Source organism: Rhinopithecus bieti, unplaced genomic scaffold (genome assembly GCF_001698545.2).
Source record: "Rhinopithecus bieti isolate Rb0 unplaced genomic scaffold, ASM169854v2 scaffold_10347, whole genome shotgun sequence".
In the NCBI taxonomy this organism is placed as follows: Eukaryota; Metazoa; Chordata; class Mammalia; order Primates; family Cercopithecidae; genus Rhinopithecus; species Rhinopithecus bieti.
In genome coordinates this window covers 1,545,919-1,568,399 of record NW_016806836.1, presented here as the reverse complement: position 1 = coordinate 1,568,399, position 22,481 = coordinate 1,545,919, and the positions used below count along the sequence as shown (strand labels likewise).

General features: G+C 53.2%; 1 protein-coding gene across 8 annotated transcripts; it reads right to left on the bottom strand.

The window, feature by feature from the left end:
- Positions 1-8,967: 8,967 nt before the first annotated feature.
- On the bottom strand, positions 8,968-22,481 carry SLC35H1 (solute carrier family 35 member H1). 8 transcript variants are annotated; one of them, XR_001886704.1, is made up of 10 exons: positions 22,395-22,481; positions 17,427-17,803; positions 16,664-16,814; positions 15,616-15,679; positions 14,818-14,890; positions 14,088-14,294; positions 13,897-13,980; positions 11,208-11,383; positions 10,002-10,131; positions 8,968-9,765 (listed from the first exon to the last, which is right to left on the bottom strand). XR_001886704.1 is itself a non-coding variant. In XM_017877899.1 (10 exons), the coding sequence occupies exons 2-10, from the start codon at positions 17,544-17,546 to the stop codon at positions 9,635-9,637; spliced, it is 1,098 nt and encodes a 365-aa protein (XP_017733388.1). In that variant the 5' UTR covers positions 17,547-17,806; positions 22,395-22,481; the 3' UTR covers positions 8,968-9,634. The 8 variants fall into 8 exon arrangements, 7 of the variants coding, with proteins under 7 accessions (XP_017733388.1, XP_017733389.1, XP_017733387.1 ...); XM_017877899.1 differs by having other exon boundaries at positions 14,088-14,256; positions 17,427-17,806; XM_017877900.1 differs by having other exon boundaries at positions 11,208-11,342.

Genomic DNA, 22,481 nt, shown 5'->3' with positions numbered 1-22,481 from the left:
TTTTTTTTTTTTTTTTTTTTTTTTTTTAGACAGAGTCTCACTCTGTCGCCAAGGCTGGAGTGCAATGGTTTGATCTTGGCTCACTGCAGCCTCTGCCTCCCAGGTTCAAGCAATTCGCATGCCTCAGCCTCCTCAGTAACTGGGTTACAGGCATGTGCCACCACAACCAGCTAATTTTTGTATTTTTAGTAGAGATGGGGGTTTTGCCATATTGGCCAGGCTGGTCTTGAACTCCTGACCTCAAGTGATCCACCTGCCTCGGCCTCCCAAACTGCTGGGATTACAGGCGTGGGCCACCGCACCAGCCAACATATCTTATTTGATGCCCATTTGTGTCTATATGAGCAGAATATCTCTAGAAGAATCCACCAGATGCTGGGAACCAGGAGTGCCCCCACGGAGGGAAACTGGGCACATGGGTTTTTATTTCTTTCGAATCTTCTGAATTCTGTATTATGTGTATGTTTTCACCGTCTAAACGTTTTTAATTAAAAATATATGTACATCTCATTCGGCTCTTCAGAATTTGCCTTGCTCCTGAAAGGATTTGAGGTAGCTTGTAAGAATACACAGAGATGAATAGACGCAGTGCTGCTGTCAGGGAGCTGACAGTCTCGTGGGGGAGAGAGAAGAATAAACAATTCCAATAGAGCATTGCAGGAGGGGCAGGGGGCGCAGACACCAGGCCACTTGGCATGCTCTTGAGTGATCATGGGGCTGCATTCAGCCACTGCCCCTGAGTAATGACCTGACACGGCCACCTTCTCCTTATCCCTGTCTGGGCTTGAAAACCAAGATGCCCACATTTGGAACATACGTGATGGAGACACCTCCGTTCCTTCCTGCCTGCTCCCAAGTTCAGGCACTTGTGCTGAGCTGAACCCTAAGTCACCAGGCACCACAGTGCCCCTGTACCCACACGTCCAGGTTGCGGGTGGCTGCAGTAGCATGGCGTGTTGTCTCTGTGTTTCTGCTTGCCCTGGGGATGAATGCACAGAGTGCATGAGGGAGTCTGTCTCTAGCACCCTGATGTCCAGCACAGCTACAACTCCTTCTGCAGCCTCAGGCTGGGAAGTGGGGATGGGGGCTGAGGGAGGGCAGGAGCTGGGATGGCATGGCGGGGACGGCAGAGAGGACCAGCCATGCTGCTTGAAGAATGTGGTCTTTTCAGAGCAGCCCTTTGAAATCGAGCAAGAATAACTTTAAACAATAAGATGCTTCTCTCTCCCCCTCAGCTGTTGCCCAGGCAACGCCAGAGTGCTCAACAACTGTTTAGTTTTTTAAGAAACCAAATCTCCCTCCCTTTGGTCAGCTACCGCCAGGAAGATGAAGAGGCGGTGACGCTGCCCCTTGCGGCCCATTGTGTGGGACCCGGGTCAGCCGCCTGCAGCAGTGACATTTAAATCTGACGCTACATATTATATATGAACCCCGAGCCGCACTCCTTCACTACTTGTGCTCCCTAACCATGGAGGCTTCAATCTCCCGCCCCAGACTTCTTGCCTGCCTGTGGTTCTGGCAGTCCTGGGGAGTCACAGCTGAGAGACTGATCTCTGCCTGGCAAAGCAGTTGGGAGCTGAGGAGGGCACTAGGTGGTGATCTGTCCCCAGCCCTCTGCATCACGGATCCATGAGAGACCTCATCAAGCCAGCAGTCACCTCACCCACCTGGGCAGTGCTTAACCCCCAGCAGCTCTGCTAAACTGTTTTTGAGGGGCCTTGACCTCTGCACCAGCAGCTCACCTGTTTTACATTTGCCTGCTCGAAAGGCAGTTTGGTGCCCTTTATCTCTGTGGGGTCTTCCACAACCCAGCAAGGGACGTTTTTTGTTATCTCCAGTTACAGATAAAGCAGCCCAGGTGCAGAGAGCGCTGAAAGCTGACTACGAGATGTCAGGCACTTGCAAACGGAAGCTCTGATGGCCACTCAAGGAGCCAGGTGCTACCTTGAGCCCATTCTTCCAGAAGTGGAAACTGAGGCTCCAGGGGTTAAAGTGATGGCTAGTGGGTATGGCAGGATTTGCACCTGGGCCAGCCCAACTGCAGGGCGTTGCGTCTCATCCTACACTACCTTGGTGAGACCCTGTGACTCAAGGACAGATGGGCGTATCTCTCCTGGCTCCTGGGCTTGGCCAATGTGCCCTCCTAGAGTGGGGATCGGTGCTCCACTTTGCCTCTAAGGAAGGAACATGACAAACTTTGGCAACAGGAAGTTCTGGGTTGTGTGTCCTTAGGCAAGTTCAAAGAAGGTATTTAAATCCTCACTTTGCTTATCTGTAGAATGGGGACGGTCTCCAACTGGCAGCATGCTTGTGAAGAAGCAAGTAATGACAGCTGCCCCATAGAGAGAGAGAGCTGACGTGTTTTGAGCAGTGTCTAACCACTCCGTTTAATCATCACAGCGACTCCAGACTCAGGTCCTATGATCATCTCCATTTTCAGATGAAGAAATGGACACCCCAGGAGGTGGAGTCACACGGCTAGAAATTAAAGCAAGTGAACAGAACCCACAGGGACAGGTCCTGGCACATAGTAGGTTCAAAGCGGACATTGGCTGCCTTCTCCTAGGAAGATAAATAGAGGGCATTCTGTCTCCTGGGAAACAAAACCTGGGAGAAAGTTAAATTTAGAAAAACCAAACCAGGTTAGCGCAAGCCCCTTGTCCAGCTCAGCAGCAAAATCAGGATGGGAAATTGGCTTCAGACACAACAAAAACTAGAAGGGGAAGTCTCTACATTTGTGAAATGAGAGAGCAGGGGTGGGTGAGGCAGGGGCCTGGATTCTGAGGAGGGAGGGCCTGGGATCTGCTCTTCACCACCCAAGGCTTGATGGGCGGCACGATGGGGGACACCACCAGCCGAGGCTGGGGCAGGGCCAGTTCCAGGTCCAGATGGGGTGAGGGAGTCCCACACCTGAGACAGACGGCTTTGCCCTGTCTTGGAATCCCTGGAGGCTGTGAGTCCCTAGCAGTGACAGGGAACACAGGCAGATGACAAACTGCCAAGGTGCAGGGATCACATTTCCTAGCTGACGCTTCCGTCCCATCTCCTAGGGCCCTTTCTCTCCTAGGAAACCGGGGGACACTCATCCTCCAGTTCCCGCCTCCCCTTGCAGAGGGTCCCTGTCCCGGCGTGTCTCCCCTTCCCGCCCCCGCCAGCACATCTCGTTTAGCACTGCTAAATGGCAAACCCAGAGGTACAATGTCGGAAGGGGCTGGGGTAATGAACTCCCATTGGCCTCCTTCACGAGATCACTGCCTTAATTTACGAGGCCTGAGTGAGTCTCATTTCCCCAGTGCGCGTTGAGTAATTAACTATTAATAAAAGCATTACTGAGTTAACCACGGGGGCATGTTTAATTCATGGGGCAGCCCAGGAACAGGATGGGAGGCTTGAGCTCAGTGGGGGATTCCTCACAGAGCAAAATATTGTCAGCAGGATGCCGCCAGGCCCTGGGCCCCCCGCAGTGGGTCATCTTTTCTGTCCCCAGCCAGAGTAACCTAATCCCAGGAAGGTAGTGAGGCTGCCTGCCATCCCAACCGTAGGGCTGCTGAGCTCTGGGAGGTGTAAGCCCCTGCTGGGCTAGAGGGCTGTCTGCTTGGTGGCTAACGAGTTGAGTGACCTTGGGCAAGTCATTTAGCCTCTCTGAGCCTGTTTCACATCTGGAAAGCAGGGCTGCTCACAACCAGCGGCTTCCCAGGGTGGACTGCAGGACTAAGGAACTCAAGCATGGAGAAAGATGTGATAAATGACCTAATGCTCTTCACTTGCATGAAACTATTTTAGGACCTCCCTCTTCCCCCTCGCCATGCTAGAGATACCACTGTTGAGTGTTGTGGGGCGGGGAGGGGATCTACTTACTTGTTCAAAATAATGTGATGGAACAATCCTATCAGGATACCTCCTCTTTTCAAAGGTGGGTCACTAGCTCCCCTCCCCCTCCTCTTTCCAGCCACCTGGCCAGCCATGGTGAACAAATTCTCACAGCACCCAAACACACCATCCTGAAGCTCATGCACATCTCTGCACCTTCACATCTGCTTTCCCCTTGCAGGGTACGCCTTTCTTCTTTTGCCTGCTTAGCAAACTTCTATTTAGTCTTCAAGACTCAATTCAAAACGGCCAGCTCTTCCTGGAGCTCTGCTCTTCTCCTGACCCAGACGGTTGCTCCCTTTCCTGCGGCCCCCATACATTCAACTATTATGGCATCTGTCCATCCACCCGCCCATTCATCCATCCATCATCCTTCTACCCATCCATCCACCCATCCATCTATACATCCATCCTTCCATCCATCATCCATCTACCCCTCCATTCATCCACCCATCTGTCCATCCACCCACCCATCCATCGATTATCCATCCATCTGTCCTTTTAGATTTATTGAGCAACTACTGTGTGCATCTCTGATCACATGGTTTTAAATGAGTCTGGCTTTCCATAGACCAATGATTCTTAATCTTTTGGGGGTCAAGGTCAATGTCTCCCAGAAAAACACGTATATGCACACACATGCTGGATGTTGCTTTCCTCTTCAAAGATTCTTGGGTCATCCCTGAAGCCAGACTGTGGACCCTGGTTGTGGTAGACACTGTGATGTGGTGTTGAGATCTCCAGTTGGGAGTGAAGGACTTATCTCCTCAGTTGCTGGGAGTTCAGCTCACAGCCCTTAGCAGGTAGCCTTCTTTGGGGGTTGTCTTGAAGAAACTGCCTTACCCAAAGTCACATCTCCTTCCAGGGGCAGGCTCACTCCCAATGACAGGTCAATGCTGTGGTGTAAGGCCATGAGCCTCTCACCCCAAATCGGGACAACTCTGAAAGGCATCTTAGCTTTAGAGCTCCCTGTGGGGTTGGCTGAGGCTTCTGGCAGGACTGCTGTGAAGCTTAATGTCCCCTCTGCCCTAACCTGCCACCTTCTCCTTTCCACAGGTAATTTTTCCAAGATCACTTTCTAATAAATGTCCTGCACAATAATCTCCATCTCTGAATCTACTTCCCAGGGAATCCACTGGATTAAAAAGCCCTGCAGAAGCCAGGCATGGTGGCACAAGCCTGCAGTCCCAGCAACTCAGGAGGCTAAGGTGGGAGGATCACTTGACTTGAGCCCAGGAGGTCAAGGTTGCAGTGAGCTATGATTGTACCACTGCACTCCAGCCTGGAAGACACAGGAAGACCCCATCTCTAATAAATAAAATAAAAAGCCCTAAAATAAAAGTTCCTTGAGGACAGAGACTGTGTTTCAATGGCTTCTATATCTCCAGCAGTGATCACTGGGCAGGGCACATTGTAGATGGTCCAGAAACACTGACGGAATGCATTTGAATGCATTTTCTTCTGGTTCTGTGTTCTGTCCTTCTGTTGTTCCCCAGCAGGAGAGTTCTCATCCGACATCCAGAAGAAAACGGCCCCACCAGCAGGATGGTGGTGGGACTGGGGGCTGCTGGCTTGTTTCTCGGAAGTATGTTAGTTGCCAACGAAACTAAATAACCATGGGAACAGACGTCAAGCTAATTGGTTACTACAAAGCAGGGGTGAAGGGACCTGGTTGATGTCAGGGCTGTGCAGTTAGGGTGAAGACTCCATGGGATGGCTGGGAGACTGGAGACTGGCAGGAATGGGTGGCAGTGGGAGGGAGCAGCTCCTTCTTACAGGGCAAGTCATTTGGAAGTTAGAACCTGTAAAATCCCCCACTTTAAGTTCCCACTAGTGGAAATTCCTACGAAAAACAAGCATCTGGGCCAGGCGCGATGGCTCACACCTGTAATCCCAGCACTTTGGGAGGCTGAGGCAGGTGAATTACCTGAGGTCAGGAGTTCAAGACAAGCCTGGCCAACATGTACTAAAATACAAAAATACAAAATACTAAAAATACAAAAAATGCTGTGGTGTAAAGCCATGAACCTCTCACCCCAACTTGGGAAAACTCTGAAAGGCATCTCAGCTTTAGAGCTCCCTGTACTAAAAATACAAAAAATTAGCCAGGCATTGTGGTGGGTGCCTGTAATACCAGCTACTTGGGAAGCTGAGGCAGGAGAATCGCTTGAACCCGGGAGGCGGAGGTTGCAGCGAGCCAAGATGGCGCCATTAGACTCCAGCCTGGGCAATAAGAGCAAAACTCCATCTCAAAAAAAAAAAAAAAAAAAAAAAAAAAGCATCTGTTAAGTGCGTGCACAGTACCAGACATTGCAGCAGAGATGGGGATCTCGGAAGGCCAGAGCGCCAACACTGGCTCCTCCTCTCATCTGGGCGAGTTATGTGACATTCTTCCCGCTCCATTTCCTGAGTGGTGATGACTATGAGCCCAGCACTGTGTGCTTTACCTACATTATTTTATTTCACCTTCACAGTAGCTTCCTTCAGGTATATATATTATTATTCCTTCTGTAGAGACAAGGAAACAGCCTCAGAGAAGATCAGCGACGTGTCAAAAAGCACACAGCTAATCACAGCAGAGAGACATGTCTCTCAGTCTACAGCATCTGGAGGCTGTATCTTCAGCCATTGTTATGCTTACCCACTTGGAGCTTAGTTGCCACAGCTAGGATAGAAATACAATCAGTCCTTACTGCACCGGGCTGTTACAGATTAAATAACCTATGGCAAAGGCCTAGATGGTGCCCAGTGAACAGTCTGTTCTGTTCTTTCTTCCCCATTCCCCAGCCCACTGCCTCATCATTTCCCTGGGCTGGGAGGAAGGCTGACTCCAAAAACGAATGTCTCTGTCCCCAAGTCCAGCAGTGTCTGCCATGTGGCCAGCACTCACTGAATGCTGTCGACCTAAATGGATGGCCTGGGAGTCCCCACCCTCAGTCCATCACTAGTGTGTGATGCAGGAAGCTGCAGCAAGTACCATAAGAATTCTCTTGGTGCCATATTAACTACTCTTAAGCCACTGGGATTTTCAGTTTTTTCACAGCAGGATAGAGTAGAAACAGATGGAGACAATCCCTTGAGCCCTCAAGGCAGAAAAGGGTACTGGAGTGAAGATGAAGGTACACCGGGCCCTGCCTGACGACTCAGGTCCCTCCCACAGGCAAACTGCAGCCTGTTCTCACTGCCACCACAGCACCAACTGTAGACGTCCTCACATATTGGGGGCATTAACCTTCCTTCCACTGTGCGCTCCTGGGAGAGGCGGTGGGCTTGTAAGCACTTAAAACTCGAATCTGCAGGTCAGCCCTCCTCTCTCCGCCCCCTTCTGCAGAAGCCTCGGAGCTGGGGGGCTGTGTGGGGACAGACACCACAGCCTTGGAGAGACAAGTCACATCCTCAGATTCCCTCAACCTGTGCAAGCACCGCGTTGCCATGGTGATGCTGCAGCCCTGAGATGCAATGACTGCAGACAGCATGGGTGGTTCTAGGGCTCAATACCGAGGTGGACGCTGTCTGGCCTGGGAGGCCAGGTGATTGGGTGGGCCAGGTGTGGGAGGAGAAGGAGCCCTCCTTTAGGTTTGGCTGGTAATTGCTGCTAAATGAAGGGCTGTCATTGAACCCAACATGTGCGAGGTAAGGGCCCCAGCTCTGCACCTTGTAATTACTGCACCAGACAGCAGCGCTTTCTCCATGTGCCGGGAGGCGGGCAGTGGGGGAGCAGACGGGAAGCTCTTATCCACCTCAGCCAGAGGGGCTCCGGCAGGCTCCCCCCACTGCCCAAGCGGCCTGCATCCCAAGCAGCCTCTCAGACGGAGGAGGCCCTGGCCCCCTTCCTTGTCTGGCTCTCCCCACGTCATCCAGCTGGAGCACGAGCCTCCTTTAATCTTGGCCTCTGAGCTTGTGGAATCCAAGGGGGGCAGAGGTGTAGAAGCCAGATAACGGGCCGCTTCCGAGCGCCCTTGGTGCTCCACCTCCGCCTGCTGAGTCTGTGCTGGGAATCTGAATTAGAGGCAGATTTTGGTCTGACTCCTCCTGAGCATGGAAGCTCTGAGGGCCTCGGGCTAGTCACCGCCCCCTCCTGGCTTTAGCCTCCTGCTGCAGAAGTGGAAGTTGGACTAGAGAATTCTTGAGGGCTCTCCGGCTGGCAAACTTCAGCCGGCAAGCTGGATCCTACTTTGGTAAATGAGGTTTCACTGGGACAGCCACACCCTGGGTCTGTGTCATCTATGGCTGCTTTTGTGCTACAATAGCAGAGCAGCTCCAACAGATGCCATATGCTATGCTCCCCAAACCCCAAATACTAACTGGCCCTTTACAGGAAGTTTGCAGACCCATTTTTAAAGTATTAAAGTTCTCCTGCGCTTAACCGAGCGAGCTTTAGTGACTCCAACCTGTGGAAACAATTTTAGAACAAGTCCCATCCTTGTCCCCACCCATGGACACCCACTGTCCTCTTCCAAGCACCCCTTTTCTGCCTGTGTCTGGAGAGCAGTGGCAGGGTGGCTGGGCTCTGGGAGCCAGTGTGGTGCAATGGCGCCACCTGCTGTGAGTGCCTAGGAGCACCTCGCCTGAAAAGCTGTCTCCAATGGCTGGTGGGTCTCCCAAGGCCCAGGAACCAGCTTACAGCAGACTCAGTCCACAGCACATCACAGTCCGGGTCTTGCCCCCTCCCTTCCTCATTTGAGAGAGGCCTGTAGTCTAGACAAGAGGTGGGACTTGGCCAAGGAGGAGTGGAAGGCCCAGGCTCCGGGGTCCATAAACCCTTCCAGGAGGCAGTGTGGATGTCACGTGCGGCACGTGCACGCAGAGGTACATAGACCTGGATGTGAATCCCAGCCCAGCCACTTAGGCAGCTCTTTATCTTTTCCAGGCTTTAGTCTCTTAGTTGTTAAAAGGATTAAAAGAAATGCTTATATAGCATTTAATCTGTTACTAATAATGACTCAATCTTCAAAAGGACTCTGAGATAGATATTATTATCCCCACTTCACAGATTAAGAAACTACGGCACAGACAGGTTAGGTCATTTGCTTAGGGTCACACAGCTAGTGGTAGCCAGGATTCACAATAGGCTGTGAAAACACGTAGTCTCCAGAATGCAGTGCTCAGTAAATATTCATTTATTTCCCGCCAGCAGGTGCAGTGGGGCCCCATGCGGAGGGCACTGGTGTTCCAACATAAGCAAGAAACGAAGGAGGCCTGGCTTAAGACCAGTCATTTGAAGAAGGCCCCAGGCAGCGAAAGAAAAGGAGAGGCCAGGCCCACACTGTCCCCTCCCTGCCCCGTCTCCAGCAACACGAGGTGGCCAGTGGACCATGAACCATTTATTTCCAAACTATAAAGAAACCTGCTCTCTGAGAAAAGATGCTACCCAGGTGATGAGGCTCCAGCCCCTCGAGATCCAAAACTCAGTCCAAACCCAGTCCCCTTAGAAAGCTGCTGTGCCTTGGAAATGAGTCTTGGCTCTCAGAGCCTGGGAAGTAGTTGGGAAGAACCAGCCCACTCCCCTCTCCGGCAGTGACTCCAACTCCAGCGCAGCTTGGGCCCAGCTCTGACCAGGTTCCAGGCTGGCCTGCTGCTCGCCCCTTGTGTGACCAAGCTCTGAAGGGAGGGACAAGAGTCAGGAGTCCCTGGCTTGGCCCCGCCACCTTTGACTTTCGTCCACAGCTCCCAGCTACCATGAAGAGCCCCGGGGGCTTGAGCACAGTGAGTGCTGGCAGCAGGCTGGAGAGCGGCCTGCTTCTAAGCCATTTGCCCTGGCCGGTCACTGCTGCCCCTGGGCCACAAAGTACTCCTCCTCCTCATTGTCACCTTCCTCCCGCTGGCTGCTCCGGAGCAGCAGCTCCAGGTCGGGGCTGGAGCCCAGCCCCTTCAAGGCCTGGGGGCCACCATCACCTTGGGATAGAGAGAGACCACAGTTACAGGCCCAGTCGTTGTTTTCTTGGTTTGCTCTGATTTGCATGTGTGCTGAGTCACACAGGCCCCACCCACCCACTCTGGAGATGACCCCCATATCTTCCTAGAGAAGTGACGGCAGCAGAGCCACCGTGCACACTTCCTGCATCAGAATCACTAAGAGTCACAAGGAGAAGAACACAAAACAGAGGCTTCTGGAAGGGGCTCCGGGTTACCTCTGGAATGCAAGGCTTTGAGGGCAACATGGAGGGATATTCCCGAGAGGCAGAGGGCAAAGCCCAGCCAGTTCAGGAGGCTGATCTGATCGCCCAGCAGATGAGCTGCCAACAGCAAAGTGCAGACTTCCTGGGGGCAGAGAAGCAGGAGGGAGCATGATCAACAGAAGGATCTGGCCACTTGGCCAGGAGGGTGGAAGGTGGGGGTACTGGGTACACTCAGGTGGGTAGATCAAGATCTGTCTGAAATCCTGGGCCCAGGCAGGCAGAGGTCAGGGGACCCTGCCGGCTTGCGGCGTGTCCCACCAGCCTCCCTCTGTGAGATGCAACAAAGGAGGTGCTTGTCACGGAATTCTGTCAGGAATAAAAAGAGGCAAACTGGATCCCACGTTGGGGACCAGGGTGTCCAGATCGTGCTGTATCCACAAGGATAAAGGACGGCTGCCCCAGAAGGCAGTTACAGAAGGGAGCCCTGAGTCTCTGCGTGAGAATGCTGCATTATCCTGGGCTGAAGACACACACTGGTCCCGGGGCTCTCTATAAACAGAGACTGCAAAATGGACTGGCGAGGCCGTTCATCCAAGAACCACAGCCATGCCTCAGCATGCAGCTGGCTCCCAGAAGACACTGACAGAAGCCTGCATTTCTGGGTTTAGGCAACAGTTTCGGTATTGGTGTGTGCCTGACCAAAGAGAAAATTAAATGTGTGGGAGGGAAAAGCAGAAGTGAGACGAGGTGTGAGAGGGAAGGACAGGCCTGTGAGGCGGAGGTACAGCGAGGTTGGCCACAGGGGTGCTTGCTGAGGGTCTCACTAGCCCTGGCTGTGGCCCTGGAGGACACCGCCAGTCAATCATGGAACTCTTTCCTGATGAGTCTGGATAGGAGCTGTTCAACCTGTGGCTCCAGGCCACTGCCCAATGCCAGAGTTGGCAGTCAAGGTAAAATGTGAATGCGCCCCAGGCCTAGGGCAGTCAGAGCTGGCTCTCCATCTGTGTCCCTGTCTGTGGGGTGCAGGTGATCACACCCTCTCAAAGGGCTGTGGTCAAGGCGGAAGGAGGGGCCAACACAGCAGTCAGCAAAGTGCCCGGCACCTAATGGGGCACTTCCGTCTCTTCTCTGCAGGGCCCTGAGGTGCAGGAGCTGCTAGTGAGAAATCCCTGGGGGCTCCCCTTTAAGACAGGAATGGCATCACCCCCGAGTCTGTACCTTAAAAATGCCAGCAATGGAGAGAGTGAGGCTGGAGGTTCTGGAGACCAGGAGGAACTCAGAGAAGCCCAAACCAAAGGCGAGAATCCCGCCAAGGAAGAGGCTCCCAAGTACCCGCAGGAGCAGCCCTGTGTCCTGGAAACGGAAGATTTTCTCAGATGTGGACAAATGGAGACCTGAAATCAATGGGGAGAGACAGTGGGAGGCTGGGCCCTGGGCTGCCTCAGCCAGCCCAACGCCAACCACATGGGATCTTCCATTGTCATAGTGAGTCCTTACTGAGACCTGCTGTCTGCAGCCCAGAGAAAAAGCATGGGAGGTATAAAGTGATCCCACACAGATGGCCTGAGACCTGGAGAAACCAGGGAAGCAGTGATGGCTGCCAGAGAGCCCCGGGGGCATTACAAGCCAGATCCTAGCAGGATGATGGGTTCCTAGTGGGATGATGAGGATCCTAGCGGGATGATGGGGATCCTAGCGGGATGATGGGGATCCTAGCGGGATGATGGGATCCTAGCGGGATGATGGAGATCCTAGTGGGATGATGGGATCCAAGCGGGATGACAGGGATCCTAACAGAATGACGGGGAGGGCTCGTCTGAGCCTCTGGGGTAAAGTAGAGGGGGGTGGCACTGCATGGAAAGACGGACGGAAGTGCCCTCAGCCTTTGGACGGTATTTACTTGCTGGTCTGGGGGAAGGGGCGCAAGGCTGCTAACTTCTTGGGGTGTTTGGAGCTGTGGTAACCAATGGGCTAAAGAAGGGAGGGCAGCCACCAAGTGAGGAAGGACCAATAGTGCCCCGGCCCACTCAGGGAGCTCCTTGGTCTACAATTCAGCCAGGTTACCTACAAACAGGGACAAAATTCTATCCCTACAAACGTTCATTTTAATGTAGGTCTTGCTAGTACAAAGCTGAGGAACTTGGGCTGAGATGTGTCCCCTTTCTGGACCTCAGTTTCTCTACTGATAAAATGAGAGCCCTGGGACCAGACTGGTATTTCTCCAACCTGCGGTACCACTTGATGAACATTTCCCAAAAAGAAAACGCAAACACATATAGCCATGGCCCCTTGCTCCAGAAACACAGGCATGCACACCCCCTACCCCAAATTTGGCTCAGACTTTCGGAGTTGTCATGGTCCTTCCAACACTGTCCATCTGGGAGAATGACTCCCGGCGGGACCACAGGAAAGTCCTTGTGGTGTATTAGCACAGAGTGAAGGGGGGCCCAGAACTGGGCACAGGAGACACCTGTGGTAGCTGGAAGTTGGTCGAGTATTTTGAGATTTTTGGAGGGAAGCACCAAAGAAATGCTGAGTGACAGTCCCCCCCAGGCAAAACAGCCTCACATTGTAGGACATCTTGTTTGGTGCTGGGCTCAGCAGTACTGCAAAGGCGTCAGCAAATTGAAGGGAATTTGGGGAAAAGCAACATAAGTAATGAAGGCGCTTGGGGGATTAATTTACCAGAAAAGATTAAAGGAGCTAAATCCATGCAGCTTTGCTAAGTGACGACTACCAGAGGCTTTCAGATGAGGTTTTGCAGAGATGGGGCATGGTGTAAACACCCGGGAGGGGAGAGTGTGGCGTTTGATACGAGAGGGCATAATGAAGGAATGGGGAGAGATTTTAAAGAGGGAAAAAAATGAGGCCCTGAACAGAAGTTTCCTGGACAACGGGGCTTCAAAATAATTTTCTTAGGGAGGTTCAAGATGCTTCACCGCTTGAAACTTAAACGGATGTGGGACAGAATTTTCTGTAATGACCCTGAAGGTATTACAGAGGGGACTCTGGGAGGAAGGATAAACAGAAAGGGGACAAAGGCTAATCCCAAAACATCAAAGAAAGGAAGGGGGCGCCACACCTCCCAGCCTACACAACTCTCCAGGGCTCTCCTCTTACTTGGACAACGACAGTGGAGGAACAACTGACCATGTCCCCAGGCTCCTGTGTGCTGGCTCCTGGCCTTCAGCCCCCAGCTCTGGAAGCCCACCCTCTGCCGATCCTGCACGGTCCACACTCCCTGAACACACATCCCAATGTTATATGCTTGGACATGGCTGAACCTCCTATTCCCACTTCCCAGATACCTTGCTCCCTGCAACCTGCCAAAATCCCACTCACCCTCCAAAACCACAGCCAGGAAAGTCTTTCTGACTTGCTTGATTACTCCAGCATCTTGGAACAATCCCTGATTCCCCACTCCTTAGAGGCAGGATAGGGTGGTTAAGAGGAGGGCTGGAACACTTGGAGCCAGGCTGCTGGCTTCAAATTCTGGCTCATTTATGAGCTATGGGACCCTGGGCAAGTTATCTTTACTTCTCTGTGCCTCACTTTGTTCTACCTGCAAAATGGGGAATAACAGTACTGCCACACAGGGTTTTTGGAAGGATGAAATAAGTTCGCATGTTTAAAAAGATCAGAACAGCCCTGGTGCACTTTCAGGGCTCTGTACACACTTACTGTTGTTACTGTTTCCTGGATTTTATATGTGCTTTCTCTGCAGCATTTATCATGCTGGACTCCAGCCATTTTGTTTACGTCTGGCCGTCCCCCAGACCATGTGCTTCCGGGGAGGGGCTGCATCTTTGATCTCAATAATCTCTGCAGCTACCACTGTGTTGGGCTCAGGGCAGGGATCTGTGGTCTGCTGCACTGAGGTGCCCTCGAGAGGGAAGGCCCAACGTACCTTCAAATACAGCAAAGAGAGGGAAGAGCCCCAGGAACATGAGTGGCTGCAGGTGGAACATGGTGTCGATGGGATTCTGGAGGCCTGCAGGGCGGGGGACGGGCACCATCAGGTCTGGCCCGGCCCTGCCCTGCCTCCGCCCTGCCTGTGCCGCAGTTCCTCTCTCTGGAGGGTGAGTGGCACGTGCTCACCAAGTTCAGCCTTCTGCAGGAGCATCTGGGTGAGGGTCCAGCGAATGCCACCGATGAATGAGGCCCCCAGCACCAAGGCAAAGCCCTCCACGTTGAACTGTGTGGACTTGTAGGTGAACATGAAGAGACCCCCGGCGATGAGGAGGACCACCAGGACCAGTGCCGCGCGCTGGTAGGATGGGGAGCAGTGGCAGCTAACTTGGGGGTCTTGAGGGTCAAGGGTTCGTCACATTTGGAGCCTGGGGTCAGCAGCCATCTTGACTGCCCCTGGGGCAAGAAATCCTCCCACCCTCCAGCTCTACCCCAGGGGGTCCTGGACAGTCCTTGCCCACTAATGTCAGCATGCAGGGCTGACAGTCAGCTGGTATGCCAACAGCCCTGCCTGCTCTGCCACACTGACGGCTGTCCTAGGCCCCCAAGAGGTCCCACCTCCCCCTCAGGGCCTAACACACAGGGCTATTGCCTCCCACAGCAGGGAGCTTCCTAGACCAGGCTCTGCTGGGACCCGCATCCTGCTGTGCTTTCACCTTTGGTCATTACCCTGCCACACTGGTTTCTAAATATTCCGAATATTGCCCATGTCTAGGTCCCTTCTCAGAAAGGGATGTACTGCCACCTGGACTGGGCTTATCTCCTCTGTCACACAGCGGGACAAGTCACTGCTCGGACTCCTGCTTTATTCTTAGCATCTGTGGGGGCAGGAGGGACAAAAGAAACACTGGGCCCTCACCAGCTCCTCCAGCTTGAAGATCAGAGAGAAGATCAAGATGAAGAGGACAGCTGAGGATTTGGTCATTGTGTACCTGGAAGCAAAATTACCCACAATGCACTGATGGAGCCCAGGGCTCAGACCCATCATCGAGAAAGGAGGAGCACAAATCACTGAGCAAAATGACCAAACGGAGCTGGGCTAAGTCATCTGAGCTGATAAGCGACCTTTAACCAGAAGCAATCTCTGACTAAGAAGCCTCTGGTTATCACCAGGGAAAAGAGGTTGCAGGTCTGACGCTGAGCTCCCTGAGTCCTGTTCTTTACCTGACCCTCAGCGGAGCAGGAGCGGGAAGGAAGGATGAGAAGTGGGAGGATGAGGAGTGGGAGGATGAGGAGTGGGAGGATGAGGAGGCAGGAACTGTGCTCTCTGAAGCGAAACATCAGAGGGAAGAAGAAACTCTTGTCCAGCCCCCAGGACACACAGGGCTCTGCTGCGACTGCGTGTACCACCCGCCAGTGGCTGTCTGTGGCCTTGCGGCCCGCCCTCCCCTATTCTGATGATGGGGTTCTGGGTGAGCTCCCTGGCTTCCCCATGCTGCCTGGCAGGTGGGCACAGCACCCCCTCTGCGCTGGGCTTACAGAAGAGGCTGGTGAATTCCCGGAGAGCTGCTGGGTGCCAGAGAGAGGCTGAGAGAGCAAGGGCTGGTCGCAGAGAGTAGTGGAGTGGCTGGCCTGGCAGCCGGGTGTGCAGACAGCCCGCTGGACAGACAGACAGCTTGAGCCTGAAGGGAGGCAGCAGGGCATGGCCGGTACTCACAGAGAGACGGTGACATAGAGGAAGCTCCAGTTGGACAAGCCCACGTCAAGCGCCGTGGCCAGAGCTGTGGAGACAAAGGCACCCACAGGACGGTGTGGGAGGTCCCCACTCTGCTGGGGTGGGCTGGCACCCTGAGCACCTGAGTGTCTCCCATTTCTGAACCATCCCGGGGCCTCCTCTGGGGCCCTCAGGCCTTTTTTTCCACCAGCAACTAAAGGGCTCATACCCAGCCCCAAAGCGGTGGGGGGCTGCTCTAGCACTAGGGCTGGGCCCATTCCAACTGGCTGGGCCAGTGTGGTTTCCACAAACACTCCGGCTGGCCCCTGAGCAGAGGTATTAACCCGATCTGGTTGATCCCTTACTGGAAACCCTTTTTTCCTCAGGATGGAACACCAACTCCTCCAAGGGGAACCCAGCCTCCAGCATGTGAGCCCCACCCACCCACTCAGTTCTCATTTCTCCCACTTCCTCTGACCAGCACCGGGTTCTCAGCATCCTGAAACACTTTGAGTTCCCTTCCAGACCCCACAGCTGGCACTAAATCTCCCTCTGGCCACAAGGGCCCCTCCTCCCACGGCCAATCAGTCCCATGCATCCTTCAGCTCTCGGCCTACTTGGCACCTGGCCTAGGAAATCTTCCTCTACCAGCCATGGGCCCCGGCCTTGGGTCGGTCCCCCTCCCTGGGCTCCGTAGTGTCCTCCACGTCCGTGTCACAGCCCTGCGAGGGCAGGGACCCTAACTGCTCACCACTCATCTCCAGGCCCGAGGCCACACTCCAGGCTCGGTGTCTGCTGCCAGGTGAGGGAGCTGTGGGGCCGTGGGTGCAGCAGGGGTTTTGTGGGTGTGTGGTGGGGCAGTGGGAAGGCACGCAGTGTGCAAGAGGCAGCAGCGTGGGTGGAGGGAGGCCAGGTCAAGAGGGCAGAGGAGGAACAGTGCAGGAAGAGGGGACGGACTCGGCTTCCAGACATGCAGGTGTCTCTCTTGTTCTCATCCTATGGTTCCCCAGCCCCTCTTCCTGCCCTGCCCTCACCGAGGTACCCCACCTACCTGTGGGAGCCACTCTTCTGAGGTAGTCGGCCCAGCTCAGCACCACACGGGCCCTGTGGCTGGAGCACTGAACCAGCGCCCTGGACAGGGCGGAGAAGAGGAAGATCACGGCCAGGTGCAGCATCGTCATGAAGAGGGGGAAATGGAAGCTCTGTATGGAGCCCAAAGCAGACACCCCGGCTCGGTTTAGACAGCCTGTCCCCCAACAGCTCCCTCTTCCTCTTCGCCCCTCTGCTGGAGTGGGGTTCATTTGGTGGTTCATGAGGACCTTGCTATGTGTGAAGGGCCCTTAGGTATCGTATCATCGCTTGGAATGACAGACTCCTAGGTCACAAACACAAGTGGCAGCCAAGGGGCTCAATTCTAGCCTGGTGCTGTCTCCACCAGTTCAACACACTGTGAGCTACCTGCCCAGCCCTCCTCACAACCCATTCCCAGGTGAGAGCCACTGCGGCCCACTACGTTGTATCACTTGTTAAAATATTGAAATACTTCTCTAGTGGGGTAAACAGTTGCTGCTTGAGCCCCAGTTTCCCCAGCTCATCCCTTCACACCTCCCACTCTCCTTGGTTTCCCTGGATCCAAACACTGAAGGGGAACCCCGGCATGGCGGGCTTGGAGGGCCCTGTTCCAGCCCAGCTGTAACTGGCTTCCAGTTAGACTGGCTGAAGCTTGTGCCTTCCTGTTAAACGTGAAGGGCACCATAGCCATGGCTCCAGCCACCTTCATCCCAGCGCCCTGCCCCAGCAAGGCCTCCCGGTACCTTTGTCAGCCATTTGTTGTAGAAGGTGATGCCGATGGAGAAACAGTAGTAGAGAAGCACCAGCCCCAGGGTCAATACCGCCTTCCACACAAAGGCCACATCGAGGGCCCACCTCCCCATTCGTGGCGGCTGCAGCACCCGAGCTCCTGAGTCAGCGGGGGCAGGCACCCCTCTTGAAGACAATGTGCAGGAAGAGCCGGTGGAGCTGGACCACAGCTTTCACCAAGAACGTCTCCTGGCTGGAGGAGCTCTCTGCAGCTCCATGATTTGGAACCATCAGCGGAGCCCCAGGCAGAGTTCTCACCTAAGGGGCTGGTGGCTGGTGCTAACCCTTCCCATGGTTAACTGGATGCAACGCTCACAGGTCCCGAGGTCTGCTGCTGGGGAAAAAGGGCAGCTTTGGAGCCTCAGGCAGAGACTGCGCTTCTCGTAGCCATGGGTGCCTCTGAAGGCTGCGTGACTCAGGGCTCCGGAGGGGCTGCCCACAATGGCACAAGGCACTCCCAGAGACCCATGTCATGTCTGCTCTCTTGTCACCTCAAGTCATTCTCCATGAATTGCCACCAAAGTGACCTTTTAAAACACAAATCTGATTATGTCGGGCCACTGCTTAAAACCCTTCAGCAGTTTCCAGTGCTTTTCTCATAAAGACCGGGACCCTTCTTTGGGCTCCCATGGCCTGATTTGGCCCTGCTGGTCTTCCCAGTCTCAGCCACAGGCTCTCCAGGACCTGGCCCCACTGCGCGCCTTTCAGCTTCTCAAACACACCAGCTTTCTTCCCGTTGTCCAAAGGAACTGAACGAACACTGCACCCACCCTTCAGTCCTTCATTCATCCTACCTATCTTCAGCTCAGAGGTCACTTCTTCAGGGACCCCCACCCCATCCCCTTCAGTCCCCTGAGATACAGGTGGCTTTCATGGCTCTCCTCCTCCTCCTTCATAGCACTTGTGTAGGGTGTGATGTGAGTAATGTCTGTGTCCACTGAAAGACTACGAGAGGCACAAAGATAGGGAACAGTGTGTCCACACTGGCCTTATGCACACCTGGCGTACTTTAAGTTCTCCGTTTGGTTTGATGACTGACTGACAGCAGGCATGCGATTTTCAGGGGACTGGTCTGGTCTTTAGGGGTTAAAAGTGGAGAAGGAAACTACTCTAACAGTTGGAACACTCTAAGACCAGGCTCTAACCACTACTGCCTGGAAGCAGTGCCTGCCTTAGGGTCTTGCCAAATGAAACCACTCCCAGCCTCCCTGTCAATCCAGCCAACCCGGATAACTGCCCGAAGCATGCCAGGTAGACCTGTCTGCGCCTGGAGGGGCCTCAGGTCCAGCGTTATGTGATACCTGCTGCTTCATCTGTGTGCCCCCAACCATAGCTCCTCCTTTGAGACATCCCCATCCTATTGAAACGCCACCTTCTTCTCGAAGCCTTCCTAGGCTTCAAGATCAGAAACACTCTCCATCTCCCACCCCACTACTTCCGGAGGGAGCCATTACATTCTGTTCTGCACTCTGGAACCCATGTTACTATTTCCCCTCTCCGGGGCAAACAGGGAGCTGGCCGTGTCCAAATCAATCTCCAGGGCTACAGTTGTCCTCAGAGTAGCTTTGGAAACCTGTGGTGGTATTTTGGGGATATGCTCCTGGCATTCAGTGAGCAGGGATAAAGAAGGGGCAGTCCACATAGCCAATTACTGCTCTGCATCCCGCATGACTTTGACATTCATATAGGTGAAAGATTAGCTTATAATCAGCTGAACCTAGAATGTAACTGTTTACATGTAAACACAGGGCAGTGTTTCCATGGTTCTGTTGTGAACTAACATTTCCAAGAATACGATGCCTATGTACAATGAAGGGAGACTGGAAATGGTCAAAATTGGTCTCAAAATGGCACCAAAGTTCCCATTCTGGAAAAACCACATCATCTACGGCAATGGCACTAGTGGTTTTTGAGTTGTGACACAACACGGCTGTGTCAGTCTGCGTCTGTGGAAATCACACTCCTAGAGGGTCCACACAGAAGGGACAGCTTCACTGCGACTTCCAGCATTGCTGTGCCCAGGAACTTACATATTGAAACATACTTTGTTTTACTATCAATTACTCTCCTTTTTTATAGGCCTTTGTTGATTTATTTATTTTTATTTTATTTTACTATTTTTTTTCTTTGAGATGAAGTTTTGCTCTTGAAGCCCAGGCTGGAGTGCAATGGTGTAATCTCGGCTCACCACAATCTCCGCCTCCCAGGTTCAAGACATTCTCCTGCCTCAGGCTCCCAAGTAGCTGGGATTACAGGCATGCGCCACCACGCCCAGCTAATTTTTTATATTTTTAGTAGAGACGGGGTTTCCCCATGTTGGTCAGGCTGGTCTCGAACTCCCAACCTCAGGTGATCCGCCCACCTTGGCCTCCCAAAGTGCTGAGATTACAGGCGTGAGCCACCATGCCGGGTCGCATTGTTGATTTTCAAAATTATGTGTAGGCTGTTTTATTAATCATATGTTTCATTTTAGGGTAATAAAAGGGACTGTTACAAAATATTTGTAATAAAAAAGAGGTTCAATGCTGACCTTCCTTCACAGACCTGGCCCAGGTTCCTTGTCTCCAAGAAGTCCCTATGGCTACCCTGCCTACAAGAAGCACTGTCTCAAAGTTAACTCATTTTCTTATTGGGATTCAGAAGGTCACCTATGCACAAACACAAAGCCAAATCTCAGCTGGAAGGGTCCTTGGAGATCATCTAGGCACTTAATGGGCATTTATTAAGCGCTCCTGTAGGCCTACCACTGGATACACAGACATGAAACTGAAAAGGTCCCCACCCTTATTTTATAAGGGAAATAAGATTTAAAGGAGTAAATACTCTTTTTGAAATCTCATTTGCTCAGGAAGGAAAGTCCATATTCTGCCCCACTTTCCACAGAGAGCAGCTTAGCTGGGGGCAGCAGTCACATCAAGGTAAGGCTGGCTGGTGCATCACTGTCGCACCTGCTTCCCTCAATCTTCCTTAACTGTAACTTGGGCAGCATGGTTTAGCGCTTAAGAGTGTGGGCTTTGGAGTCAGAGACTGATAATCAAATCCTGGTGTCCCTACTCACTACTGGGTGACCCTAAGTTACTTGACCACTGGACTCAGTTTCTCCAACTGTAAAGTGGCATCAGGTACAGCATTAAATGCTGGCTCATGATAGAGGCTTACTCCCCTCCTGGTCCCCTTAACAGTGAAACCTTCCCAGAGGGCCTCGCACTGCCCGCCCCACTCATGCACTCCCTGCCCTCACTTCAGCTCATCTCTACTGCTCCACTGAGTCACCACATCCTCCTCTCTGCTGCCCCCTCAAAGGCTTAGTCTCTATTCTTTTTTTTTTTTTTGGAGTTTCGTTCTTTGTTGCCCAGGCTGGAGTGCAATGGCACGATCTCAGCTCACCACAACCTCCACCTCCCAGGTTCAAGTGATTCTCCTGCCTCAGTCTCCTGAGTAGCTGGGATTACAGGCATGTGCCACCACGCCTGGCTAATTTTGTATTTTTAATGGAGACGGGGTTTCTCCATGTTGGTCAGGCTGGTCTTGAACTCCCGACCTCAGGTGATCCACTCACCTTGGTCTCCCAAAGTGCTGCAATTACAGGCGTGAGCCACCGCGCCCGCCGGCTGAGTCTCTATTCTCATCTTACACAATGGATCACTTCCTTCTCCGAGAAAAAATCTTCTCTTAGGTGCCACGATACCACACTCTCCTGGTTTTTCTTCTGCTTTTCTGGACTCTTTCTTGGCCTTTTTTGCTGGCACCTTCTTGTCAACTCAATCTATAAAAATTGGGTGCCTAAAGCTTGGAACCTGGCTTCTCTTCTCTCTTAAATCTTACCCTACATAATCTCATCCTACCCAATCCACTTGCCAATAATTTCTAAATTCTTTACATCAGCCCTGACCTTTTCTGCATCAGACTAGTATTATCTAACTGCCTATTTGGTAGCTGCACTCCAAATATCTAAAACTTAAGATGCCCTAAGAAGATTTCATAATTATTTCTCACGCTCCCAATCTATCCCAGAGTCATTTAGTAAATGCCAGCATAATACACTCGGTTACTTAAGCAAAAACCAAAAATCTATGACGAAGTCATCTTTGGCCACTTATTTCCGTCATTTCTCAAATCCTGCCCTCTCAGTTCCACCTTCAATATACTTCTTGACCCCTCTACTTCTCTTCCTCTCCATTCCCACTACCATAGTCTAAGCCACAATTATCTTTCACCTGCTGACTGCCACTCGTCTAGCTGGTCTCCCTGTTTCCACTTTCGCCTCTAAGGCCTGGAAACTATAAAGCAGCTAGAGAGATGGCCTAAGCACACAGAATAGACCATGTCCTAAGGCTAAGCCCAGCTCCTCAGCCTGGTCCACAAGGAAGGCCTCTGCAACCTCATTCTTCTGCCACTGGCCCCAGCACCCGCCACAGCGGCCCCCTGCCACGTGTCAACACATCAACCCTGCGTATTTCTTTACTTGCTGCTTTTTATGTCTTCAGCACCCTTCCGCAGACCTCCGCTGGGCTGAATACTTTCCCCAATGCCCCACCCCTCCCAATCCTCGTGGCACATCCCACCTCTGACGTTTCCTTGTTTGCTCACGTGTTTACTGCCCGCCCCAATCCCACCGCGGGAAGCAGCCTCTCAAGAAGGCAGAGCCGTGTCCGATTCCGGCCCGGGTCCCGCACCCAGCACGTCGCACGTGCTCAAGAAATACCAGATGAGCCGGCGTCGGGCAGAAGCACGGCAGGAGGGCGCTTGGAGACCCCTGCTCCCTCCACAGACGGCGAAACTAAGGCCCGGGGAGGGGCAGGGGCGTGGCGTGCCCCATGCCAACCCGCGCAGAGCCCGGGCGCGGAGCCCGCTTCCCGTCTCCAGCCCCGGCCCCCTAGCCCCTGGGAGCGCACCGGGAGTCCTGCCGCGCACCCACTCACCTCCGCCTGGTGAGCTCCCGGCCGGAATCTTCCCACCGGAAGTGCGAGGCCGGATGCCACCGCCGAACCGCGGCAGGGGCAGTTACT

Coding starts and splice junctions, on each gene's coding strand:
- SLC35H1 (XM_017877899.1), bottom strand. CDS start 17,546: ATGGGGAGGTGGGCCCTCGATGTGGCCTTTGTGTGGAAGGCGGTATTG. Junction 14,891..15,615: donor CTCTATGTCACCGTCTCTCT/GTGAGTACCGGC, acceptor TTTTGCTTCCAG/GTACACAATGACCAAATCCT. Junction 9,766..10,001: donor CAAAGCCTTGCATTCCAGAG/GTAACCCGGAGC, acceptor CTCTATCCCAAG/GTGATGGTGGCCCCCAGGCC.